The sequence below is a fragment of the Centroberyx gerrardi genome, chromosome 6 (genome assembly GCF_048128805.1).
Source record: "Centroberyx gerrardi isolate f3 chromosome 6, fCenGer3.hap1.cur.20231027, whole genome shotgun sequence".
Classification (NCBI taxonomy): Eukaryota; Metazoa; Chordata; class Actinopteri; order Beryciformes; family Berycidae; genus Centroberyx; species Centroberyx gerrardi.
In genome coordinates this window covers 34,486,089-34,498,588 of record NC_136002.1, presented here as the reverse complement: position 1 = coordinate 34,498,588, position 12,500 = coordinate 34,486,089, and the positions used below count along the sequence as shown (strand labels likewise).

The 12,500-nt window shown below is 45.6% G+C and overlaps 2 protein-coding genes across 2 annotated transcripts in view; one reads left to right on the top strand and one right to left on the bottom strand.

Moving 5' to 3' along the window:
- col4a4 (collagen, type IV, alpha 4) overlaps nt 1-8,377 on the top strand; it is a 60,152-nt gene extending 51,775 nt beyond the window's left edge. Inside the window, exons 29-30 of the mRNA XM_071896359.2 lie at nt 308-591; nt 2,893-8,377. Coding sequence (XP_071752460.2) covers nt 308-591; nt 2,893-3,162 — 554 coding nt within the window. The 3' untranslated portion in view covers nt 3,163-8,377. The remainder of the gene's footprint in view (nt 1-307; nt 592-2,892) is intronic.
- Nucleotides 8,378-10,690: 2,313 nt separating this feature from the next.
- LOC139909329 (E3 ubiquitin-protein ligase TRIM50-like) overlaps nt 10,691-12,500 on the bottom strand; it is a 9,195-nt gene continuing 7,385 nt past the window's right edge. Inside the window, exons 7-9 of the mRNA XM_071896361.2 lie at nt 12,153-12,283; nt 11,370-11,551; nt 10,691-11,143 (exon numbers count right to left, since the gene is read on the bottom strand). Of these exons, the coding sequence (XP_071752462.1) occupies nt 10,691-11,143; nt 11,370-11,551; nt 12,153-12,283 (766 nt within the window). The remainder of the gene's footprint in view (nt 11,144-11,369; nt 11,552-12,152; nt 12,284-12,500) is intronic.

The following is a 12,500-nucleotide window of genomic DNA, read 5'->3' as shown; positions in this document are numbered from 1 at the left end:
TATAGGAAAAAAAAAAAAAAAAAATAGGAATAATAGGAATAGGAATAAAAAGTAATACAGGAGATAAAGAGATACAACTAGAAAACAGAGATAGATCTTTTTAAATCAGATTTGGGCCACATGTGGTCCGAGATCCAGAGCCTGGCTGCGGTCCTTACATGCCGTTCTCCTATAATAATAATAATAATGATAATAATAATAATAATGATAACGATAATGATAATAATAACAGTAGTTATAATGATACTAATAATACTACTACTAATAATAATACAAATAATAATAAAGATAATGTGATGTTTTCCAGGCCAGGCGGGCTCCTGCATGCGTCTCTTCTCCACCATGCCGTTCTCCTACTGCAACATGGGAACCTGCTCATACGCCAGCCGCAACGACAAATCCTATTGGCTGTCGACGACGGCGGCAGTTCCCAGCATGCCGCTGGGCGGAGCCGCCATCAGAGAACACATCAGCCGCTGTGTGGTGTGTGAAGCCCCCTCCCCCCCCATCGCCCTGCACAGCCAGGACTCCACCCAGCCGCCCTGCCCCCCCGCCTGGAGGAGCCTGTGGGTGGGATACTCCTTCCTCATGGTGGGTACTGCAGTACTGCTACAGTACTACGAATACTACTCCTTCCTCATGGTGGGTACTGCAGTACTGCTACAGTACTACGAATACTACTCCTTCCTCATGGTGGGTACTGCAGTACTGCTACAGTACTACGAATACTACTCCTTCCTCATGGTGGGTACTGCAGTACGCAAGGCAAACTTTATTTATATAACACATTTCATACACAAGGCAAATACAATGTGCTTCACATAAAACAGAAAAAATACATACATACACCAGAACTATTTAAAATGACATTAAAAAAGAAAGAAAGAAAGATAGAGATAAAATAGGTAAAACATAAATAAAAGAAATAAATAATAATAAAGATAATACACCTGTTACATGTACATACAGATGATTTAGCAGAAGGCCACAGAGAAAAGGAATGTTTTGAGCCGACTTTTAAAAGAGCTGACAGTGGGAGCATCTCAGTGCTTCTGGAAGTTTATTCCAGTAATTGGGAGCATAATTACTAAAAGCAGCTTCACCTGATTTAGTTTTCACCTAACAGACCGGTCCCAGAGGACCTCAGAGGTCTGGGTGGCTCAGACCGGTCCCAGAGGACCTCAGAGGTCTGGGTGGCTCAGACCGGTCCCAGAGGACCTCAGAGGTCTGGGTGGCTCAGACCGGTCCCAGAGGACCTCAGAGGTCTGGGTGGCTCAGACCGGTCCCAGAGGACCTCAGAGGTTTGGGTGGCTCAGACCGGTCCCAGAGGACCTCAGAGGTCTGGGTGGCTCAGACCAGTCCAAGAGGACCTCAGAGGTCTGGGTGGCTCAGATCCTAAGAGCAGGTCAGAAATGTATTTTGGAGCGAAGCCATTTCGCACTTTATAGACAAGCAGCAGAATTTTAAAATCAATTCTATGGCACACTGGAAGCCAATGCAGTGACCTAAGAACTGGTGTAATGTGTTCTGTTTTCTAGTCTTCCTGCTCTGCTCCACTGCAGCCGTCAGCCATCGAAGGAATGATTCCTTCGCCAGCAGTGAAAGATGCTCCACTGCTCGCGTTGCGTCTGCGTTGCGTTGTGTCCGATGGCTGCATCCAACCAAAAAAATCACCGAGGTTCAATTCTCGATGGCTGACGCACGCGTTCTCCCTCATTGAAATAAAGTTGAATTTATTGTTTGGTGGATCCATTCAAAAGTCAACGCGCTCTGTGGAGCAGGAGAACGTCACTGATGGCAACGCGGTGCTGGTAGTGGAGCTCCAACGTTAGTCAGAACTCAGCAGCATTCTGAATGAGCTGTAACCGCCCAGAGGTTTTTTGGGGGAGACCGGAGAAAAGACCACTGCAGTAGTCTAACCTGCTGGTAATGAAAGCGTGTATCAGCTTTTCTAAATCAGGTTTTGACATAAGACCCGGTACTTTGGCTATATTTTTAAGATGATAAAAGGCTGATCTTGGAATGGTATTGATATGTTTGAGATCAGCATCCATAATAACACCAACATTCCTAGCTTGGTCTTTACTCTTGAGAGACAGGGAGTCAAGGTGAGCCCTAATTTTCTGCCTCTTTTCCTTAGTGCCAAAGATAATTACCTCAGTTTTCTCTTTATTTAGCTGAAGAAAGTTTTGGCACATCCAGTCATTCATTTCCTCAATACACTGAATCAGAGAGTCTACAGGACCAAAGTCACTTGAAGAAAGAGATATATAGAGCTGAGTGTCATCTGCATAATTGTGGTAATGAATGCTATTTTTCTGTATGATATGTCCTAGTGGAAGCATGTAGAGGTTGAATAAAAGAGGGCCAAGGATTGATCCCTGTGGAACTCCACATGTCATACTGACCCTTTCAAGACAAAGTCACCGATAGACACAAAGTAGTTCCTGCCTTGCAGGTCTTGAACCAATTTAAGACCAGGCCAGAGAGTCCAACCCAATTTTCTAGTCTATTTAATAATATTGTGTACTAGTAGTACTGCTACAGTACTACAAATAATACTACTCCTTCCCCATGGTGAGTAATGCAGTACTGCTACAGTACTATGAATACTACTCCTTCCTCATGGTGGGTACTGCAGTACTGCTACAGTACTACGAATAATACTACTCCTTCCTCATGGTGGGTACTGCAGTACTACTACAGTACTACGAATAATACCACTCCTTCCCCATGGTGACTAATGCAGTACTACTACTACTGCTACTATTAATAATACTACTCTTTCCTCATGGTGGGTACTGTAGTAACATATACTGTAATATTTCTCCTGCCCCTTCCTCATGGAGAATACTACTACCAGTAGTAATCCCGCCCTGCTGTGTGTTGCAGCACACCGGTGCGGGTGATGAGGGCGGCGGCCAGTCTCTGACATCATCAGGAAGCTGCCTGAGGGACTTCAGGGCGCAGCCCTTCGTCGAGTGCCAGGGGCCCCGAGGAACCTGCCACTACTTCGCCAACATCTACAGCTTCTGGCTGACCAGGGTGGGCTCCTCCTCTTCCTCCTCCTCCTCCTCCTCCTCCTCCTCTCCCACCACACTGACAGAGGAGAGGCAGCAGCGGCAGAACGTAGGGAGGTGCAACGTCTGCATGAAGGAGTGAGGAGCGACTCCTCCCGCTCCTGTAGAGTCAGAGTGGATAGAAAGGGCCAGCCTCCGTATGTTCTGTACTCGCTTGTAAGGAGAGAGCGTCACGCTAAACATCGTCTGGCAGTTTAATGCCCCGAACAGAAAGCCTGGTAAAACATGACCGACGAGCTCTTACCAGTCTGTAGGATCCACATCCAAAGCACCAAGCAGCTTACTGTGCAACAACTTCAACTTTTACAACTTACTCCCACATTTGTCTTCCATCAAAATACTCTGCTGTTTCAATCAATTCTAAAAGTCAGGATTCTGTTGAAATACAGGGCTGTTTTGGATCCCTTGTATGCTGAATTTAGCAGAAGCACCTAAATATTCGTAAAAGGTCCCACATCGTGTTTTCGAGGGAAGTTTGTTCGCCCATCATCAAGGCAGCATTAAACCAGGTTTCTGAATGCAGCTTGGCGTGACGTTCTCTCTGTAAGAGAGAATGGAGAACAGTGTGATGTTTAACTCTGTGTGGTCTAGATCTAACTGGGAGACCAGGTGACAGAGAGAGTGACCTTTAGTTTCCAGAAGTTAGTCCTGTTGTCATGGAAACGCCCCTTCCATCCACTCCATTGGGTCTGCAGGCAGTGAGCCCCGCCTCCCAGCCCCGCCCATATCCCAACAAGAACTGCACTGAAAATGCACACTGATTGGTCAGCTGAGAGGCAGCGAACACACGCCATTGGTCAGTCGGTACTTTTAAGGCGGGAACAAAGCGTCTGCTTTCCCGAGAGGCTGTGAATATATTTGACATTAACTTCTAAACTTGTTTTTATTCCAGTTTTATCCAGCGAACATACTCAAAGCTCCTTTTCTCCCTCAGCTGAACTGTTTCACTGCTTGTCAATAGTATAGTGATTTTTATTCCTGAAATTTGGCCGTTTTAACGTTCTTAATTCATGTGTTATGTTTCCAAGCTTGAATACTTTAATGTTGAGAGACAAAGAGCAGCCCTGAGGCCTGCAGGGACCCTGTCAGCTTTCATAATATTATAATATACTTTGCCAAATGGTAGACTTCAAACCAGTTACTTATCTTTGTTTTATGTAAAAGAGGTGCTTCCTTATTGTCCACAGCAGTCTGTAGATACTGTGTTAAGGCATAGGAGAAAACAACAAGAATGAAACTGTTTGATTTGAGTAGATCACTGCTGTTATGTGAAAACCTTGTCTTTATCATTTTGTACATGTGTTGGAAGGTTTGGCCTGTCTGTGACCTCTTCACCCCAGGCAGTAGGATGCAAAACTGACTAACCCTAACCCTCATCAGCCTGAACGTACGATTGTTTCTAACTTCATAAAAAGCTGATTACGTGGATACAGAAGTGACACACGAATGTGTGTGACGTGACATCTGCTGAATTAGACAAATGAACATGAAGAATTACCAAAGGACAGAACTAAGTTCCACTTCTCTTCATCTCCAAACCTGAGTTGGTTGTAACATGCAGTAAACAGCAATTACCAGTAGGGGGAGAACTCCATCAAAGCAACACAATAGAACACTCAAGTGTGTCGTCATTTTTCTGCCCAAATATAGAATTTCAGGATCATTGCCGAAAATCTACTGAATTGAGTCCAGATTAGAGGCTCCTCCAGTGTCCCAAAGCAGCAGCAGAGGGCGAACTTCACCAGCACAACACAAATCAACCTGGCTAGGCAACAGCCTAGAGTTAAAAGAAAACTCCACCCTAAAACACTTTAACTCTGTTTAAAAAAACAGCTATTGGTGATGTACTTTGCATTGCTGGGTCCATTTTGTAGTTGGTTGTGTTTGTCTTATTCCTGTGGATAACTGGCCAAACGTAGATTATGTGATGATACTGAACATGAAGTGGGTACACCGCAAACATACAGTACATCACCTCATCACAAAATACCTGCTGGAATGCATTGAACATCACAGATTGATGATACTTAACAGTGTAAGAGTATCCAAGCGTGTATTTTTCCTTTAAACATCAGATTTTCCTGTTCCTATGTAGCTGAGTTGGAGCAGTAGAGTTGTAAAATGTTTGACATGAAGCTGACAAAACAAGCTGAAATTTATTTATCAGACTGTCTGGCATCTCTCCTTTCTCATTTATTTCCATCAACAAACACTACCTTGAAATGGGAACTGAGCTTCTAAATTGTAGATAGTCAAATTGTTGATGCTCATTTCCGAAATGGAGAGATGTCCGTTGAAAAAAGACTCATCTTAATTACTGGAAATTTTGGAAGATGCCAGCTTTCAGAATGATGAATTTGGTGGAACTGGTGACCAACATGGCTGCTGTCAATCACCATCATCTCCTGTCATGGTTAGCTTTGATATCTTCTTATCGCTCTTAGCCTGACCTGCCCAGCCTTTGACACAGAGCCCATAGCATTCAGAAAGCTTTACGAAGCGTTGTCATGTGGTTACACAGCAGCTTCCTCTGCTGCTGCCAGTCCATTTTATTTGATGGATAAATACAATACAGATAAAATCAGAGAGAGCAAACATCTACTGATAGGGGTACAGTTCTCAACTCTGGTGGGTTTCAAACCCAGAACCTTTGGCTATCTCACCCTCCAAGATGTCCAGGGTGCAACAGAGCCACTGCCATGTACACAGAGCCGTTAGCTACTCTGTTGTATCAGTGCTGTTTGATGTTTAATCCACTTAATTCATCTTAACCTGGTTAACAACCAGCTGTATTCCACAGCAGCACTGTCTGACGCTTTGTGCACCCCAGCTACTGGGTGAGTCTCTCTGCTGTTTACTGGTTATGTTTAAAACTACAACAGTCTACCAGCTTCTCTTTCCAAAGTAGTATACAAAATTCTATAGAGGTAAACTCAGTCTAACAGTCTCTGTTCCAGCAGTGGACCGCCTTGAGTCTGGGAACACTGGAGTTGAGAGTTACTGTAGATGGAAGAATGGACTCTCTGCCCTCTGTGAAATTGGCCTTTTAGTATTCTGTCAATCACAGAAACACAGGGTCTGATGGAGCCACGACTGCATTCACACAGCAACTGAAAAACCTGATGTTTAACTGGTCTAAATCTGGTCTCCTCTAAGCAGAAACCAAATGGGATCTGGTTTGTCCTGTTCAGACAGCTGGCGGAAACCAGAAACATCAGGTGTCCTGTTGCTGTGTGAGGTGACATCCAGCTTGGATGTCAAAAAAACATTAGAGCCAAACAATGGTTGTCATGGTAACAACCCCTCGATAAAATGACCTCATCCTTTTTTTAAATTTTGTCTTTTCTGTGAAACATTCTCTCTTTAGATGTCAGCCGTTAAGCTCCAGACTAACCTCCTCTTTAACCCTGACTAACAGAACCAGAACTAGCTGCCAGCCTGCAGAACACTCCAGGTTCTGGTCCAGGTTCTGGTGTGTGTCCTGCAGTCTGACTGGTTTCATCTGTTTTCTGCCTCTGTGTCTTTTGGCTTACATTTTCTATGGTTTGTAAATATGTTTACACTGTTGAAAGAACAGGACTGCTTTATATTTTTACTGTAAATGTCAACAGAGTATTTATTTAGCCAGGAATTACTGTGGTGCTATTTTATTTTTATTTTTATTTTATTTTTTTGGTAAATGGTGAAACCATATAACCCCCGCAACCCCCACCACAAGATGAAAAATACCTCATCGCAAACATTTGTATCCCACAGCAACCATTACGAGACCCAGATTGTGGTTATGAAACAGGAAGTACTCCTGAAAGGTGGGCTCTTTCTCAGTGACCAATAGAAAGCCAGACATCCATACAGACCGAACTGCGACACCCTGGTCCCCAACACCCTGATTCCCAACACCTTGGTCCCCAATACCCTGGTCCCCAACACCCAGAGTCCCAACACCCTGAGTCCAAACACCCAGAGTCCCAACACCCTGGTCCCCAACACCCTGAGTCCAAACACCCAGAGTCCCAACACCCTGGTCCCCAACACCCTGAGTCCAAAGACCCAGAGTCCCAACACCCTGGTCCCCAACACCCTGAGTCCAAACACCCAGAGTCCCAACACCCTGGTCCCCAACGCCCTGGTCCCCAACGCCCTGGTCCCCAACACCCTGAGTCCCAACACCCTGGTCCCCAACACCCTGGTCCCCAACACCCTGAGTCCCAACACCCTGAGTCCCAACACCCTGGTCCCCAACACCCTGGTCCCCAACACCCTGAGTCCCAACACCCTGAGTCCAAACACCCTGGTTCCCAGAGTCCAAACATCCTGGTCCCCAACACCCTGAGTCTAAACACCCTGAGTCCCAACACCCTGGTCCCCAACATCCTGGTCTCCAACACCCTGAGTCCCAACACCCTGAGTCCAAACACCCTGGTTCCCAGAGTCCCAACCTCCTGGTCCTCAACACCCTGAGTCTAAACACCCTGGTCCCCAACACTGTGGTCCCCAACACCCTGAGTCCCAACACCCTGAGTCCCACCACCCTGGTCCCCAACACCCTGGCTCCTAACACCCTGGTCCCCAACACCCTGGCTCCTAACACCCTGGTCCCCAACACCCTGGTCCCCAACACCCTGGCTCCTAACACCCTGGTCCCCAACACCCTGGTCCCCAACACCCTGGCTCCTAACACCCTGGTCCCCAACACCCTGGTCCCCAACACCCTGGCTCCTAACACCCTGGTCCCCAACACCCTGGTCCCCAACACCCTGGCTCCTAACACCCTGAGTCACAACACCCTGGTTCCCAGAGTCCCAACATCCTGGTCCCCAACACTGTGGTTCCCCACCACCCTGAGTCTCGACAAACTGCACCCTCCACCAATACACCCCCTAGTCTCTCGTGGTTAGCCTCAGAACTAGACCAAACACAGACACACACACACAAACACAAACACACACACGCACACACAGATTTGGCCAGAGCAGGTGTGTTGTTGAATATGGCTCGGTTTTGGAGATACTCAGATTAAACCTGGCAGGCTGAAGGATCAGCCCACAGTGTCCCTCTGAGTGATGGATGGAAGAAGTATTTCTCTAGCCGAGCCTTGTGCAGCAACACCAGAGAGAATATTACTATCAACCAGTCAGTGGGGGTTGGGGGGGGTACTCGAGTCACCATTTTCTTCCATGTATTTAAAGCTGTCAGTGATATTTAATCCCTTTAGGAGAAGCCTTCTCACTAACACTCCTAAACCATTATATTCTATATGGACTGAGAACACTTCAATAAAACGCATCAAATTTCCACTCAGCATGTCTGTGTCCTTACTAAAGAAACCAAAATCACCTATTCTTTCTGTCATCTTCTCTGAAACAACACTAGGCATCTCCCAGTGGTGAACAGTAAAACAGCAGAAAAATGAAATACCTCATCAAATACTGTATATTTAAATTACAGCTGTAGATAACATGTACAGAACATGTAGATTTGGATATGTGTGCATAGATAGTTGCCCACTGTGGAAGAGTCATATGTACAGAAAAAAAGACAATGAACATTGTTGTCTCATCACATCATCAGAACATAATAGCTGGAGGTAGCATACATACAGAAATGTGTCCAGAGATACAAACTGACTCATAATCATAAAATGGACTGAATGTCCAAGCTGTAACTGAATGTGTGGAACTGTATCAATGTGAAGCAGAACAGGGCTGAAAACCAACATGGAGCTCAGCAAACCTTCCCTGGATAAAGTTCAGTCTAGAAAAATAATAATGTTCTCCCAAAGCCAGAAACATCAAATCAAATTTATTTAAGGACAATTTAACACAGATGTTTCACAATATATTTTCTACATCAAAGACAATAAAGACAACTAGAAAAGTTAATTTGTATGGTTTAGCTGAAAGCAGTTGGAAGGCTTTAGCTTGAAAGGTTAAAAAGTTCAATCCATTACAATCCATTTTAAAAAGGTTTATAATTTGACCACCAGATGGCAGTATTCACTCGCTGCCATTCATGTATGTGAAAAATATTAAGAATGAACGTATAAAGAAGATCTCAAAGTTGAATACATCCACACATCCTGAACATTTTAAAATTGGATCAGGCAGAGAAAATTAGATTTGTAGAAGTTGTCAGATCCAAATATTATTATTATTATTATTATTTAGAGAGAATAATAAAGAAATAGCAGGGATAACATTATTGTGTTGTACTGTCAGTGTGTGTGTGTGTGTGTGTGTGTGTGTGTGTGTGTGTGTGTGTGTGTGTGAATAAATTGTTGATGGCATGGAGACAAATCAGAAACAAGATCTATAACAACTTCTTTAGCTTCCATTTAATCATTTAATCAATTAAAAAAAAACACATTCCTGCCTCTGTAGGTTCAGAACTGGTGATGAACCAGAACCACAACAGTGTGACCTGGTGTGATATATCAGATATTGGTGTTCAGTAAGTTTGATGAAACCTATTAAAACCCTATTGCAGAACTTAAGAGGTGAGGTCAGTGAGGAAGATGCTTTTCTTTATTCCTAAAAACATATTTTGTTGATTTGCGGTTTTTACCCGACAGCAGAGAGAATATTTGACACCAACAAGCCAGAAAACAGTCTTACTGTCCACAGATTCAGTTTCCCCTTCTCCATCACTGAAGCAGCTCCAGGTCCTGATTCATTAAACTCACTGTAGAAACAGCTGATGAGAAAGACTTACTACTGAATAAACTGTACACACTACTTTCAACTAGAAGATGGACGATGGATCCTGATGAGATCTCCACGCCTCCTCTGACAAAATGACTCCTGACATGGTAGTAAGTCTTAAGATGGTTCAGAAGTTTAATAGGAACCCATAAAGTGCTTTACTAAGTATAGTTATTATTTCAAGACTTAAAGGATAAGGCCGGTGTTTTTTAATGCATTGCTTACCGTCAACAAATCCTATGATTTTGTTTTGCCAGCAAATCTCGTCCATGTAGCCGGTGGCCAGTAAAGCCTCATGTCCCAGCAGCCATAGAACTGCATTGTATTAAAAACTATTAAAACCCGTCACAGAGCCATGCTGCTGCTCTGCAGCATATTTCATCATCACGATGCACCGGGCCGGCCGACTTTTTCCTCAAACGACTTAATAAGACCGTAAACACATTGCAATCTCAGGAAAGTAGTTCCGTAGCACAGAAAATAGTCCCCGGCGTAATGAAGAATTTGTTCCTATTTGAATTTGATTTGGTAATAACTACAACAGTCTGACTTTTCATGGTAACAGTTAGCGATTTTTAAAATTGAAACTATGTCTTTGTGAGCTGTATTTAAAGGATTTTAGCTTACAATTGGAGCCAATGACTTCCGGGTTGACGGCTAAAAAGGGAACGTGGGAAGTCAGAAAGTAACGGGAGGAGAGCAAACGCATTGTTGATGTTGTTATTTTCATAGGATTTGTTGACGGTAAGAAATGCATTAAAAAACACCAGCCTGATCCTTTAACCACCAGTGATTTTGAAACACTGATTGATGAATTTCAGGTTGCAACATTCTTCCAAAATGGAGATACTGTGTTTTGGAATAAAACACCTCAAATTCTCCTCATTGTAGCGAGAGGAGGTGCTTCTCTCATTTCTCCTCCTTGTGGGGCTGGGGGAGGGGGAGGGGGAGGAGGTGCTCCTTGTGGGGCTGGGGGAGGGGGAGGAGGTGCTCCTTGTGGGGCTGGGGGAGGACCAGGGGGTGTTTGTTGTCTCCTCTGTCATGCCAGCAGACGTCCAGCAGGGGGTAGACTTTCCCCTGGAGCTCCAGCCTGAAGCTGTAGATGAGCCCCAGCTCATCGGGACTGTCAGCGTTATAGAAGGTCAACGTCCCGCCCTCGTAGTCCAGAAAGACGCCCACCCGGCGGGGCGGGGCCGAGACCGGCAGGACCACCCGGGGGGAGGTGAAGGCTTCGTAGACCCGCCCCTCCCTCAGTCCAATCAGCCAGACGCCACTCTCTGGGTTCTTGGCCAGCTTGGCCTTCCGATTGGTTGTTCCTTTGATCAGACCCAGTCGCCATTTTGGTTTGTCGCCAACCTCCACCTGGACAGCCAGAACCAGAACCACTCTGATTCTCTAAGTACATGAAAGCCCTGACACACAGTGGTAACAGCAACACAAAGTAAAAATTTTGCACTTTGCACTTTTTCACAAATATATCTTTGCTCCTTCTTGAACATCCGTTGCATCTGACACCATTTATCCTTTTACTAATCTTTACCAGTCTCTACTGTAACCTGCTTTAGCATCCAGCTGTAGGACTACTAACCTCCCAGTAGTGTTTCCCAGAGGAGAAGCCTCGGTTGGCCAGGACGCAGTAGCTGTAACTGAACCTCTCTGGGTTGTTGGGGAGCCTCCGGAGCAGGACCCCACATCCCACCACCGTGTCCCCATGGCGGAGCTCCAGCATTGGGTGGGCGGTCAGAGGGTCCAGCCTCAGCAGCTCTGGAGCTGGAGAAGGAAGAAACACAATCACCAGGCTGGGAAACTACCACCAGACAGCAGTTAAGTACTGGGAAACTACCACCAGACAGCAGTTAAGTACTGGGAAACTACCACCAGACAGCAGTTAAGTACTGGGAAACTACCACCAGACACCAGTTAAGTACTGGGAAACTACCACCAGACACCAGTTAAGTACTGGGAAACTACCACCAGACACCAGTTAAGTACTGGGAAACTACCACTAGAGCCCAGTTAAGTACTGGGAAATGACTACCATACACCAGACAAATGCTGGTAAATGTTAGTCTGTGTCTGGTTAGTTAGTCTGCTCTACAGGTAACCAACAGACAGGTAGACAGGTAGACAGGCAGACAGGCAGACAGACAGGCAGGTAGATAGAAGAGTAGACAGACAGACAGGCAGACAGGCAGACAGACAGGCAGGTAGATAGAAGAGTAGACAGACAGACAGGCAGACAGGCAGACAGACAGGCAGGTAGATAGAAGAGTAGACAGACAGACAGGCAGACAGGCAGACAGACAGGCAGGTAGATAGAAGAGTAGACAGACAGACAGGCAGACAGGCAGACAGACAGGCAGGTGTGTACCAGGGAGGACTTGGCGTTGTAGTCTCCTCCACACGGTGAGTTTGATGTCACTGTGGTTAAAACCTGGTTTGAAGTTCACAGAGCTGAACATCCTCTCCTCCCTCTGCTGCAGCTCCTGGCTCTCCCTGAACCTGAGAGAGAGAGAGAGAGAGGAGAGAGAGAGGGAGAGAGAGAGAAGAGAGAGAGAGAGAGAGAGAGAGAGAGGGAGAGAGAGAGAGAGAGAGAGAGAGAGAGAGAGAGAGAGAGAGAGAGAGAGAGAGAGGGGGAGACAGGCACAGACAGAGAGAGAGAGAGGAGAGAGAGAGAGGGAGAGGGAGAGAGAGAGAGAGAGAGGAGGGAGAGGGGGGG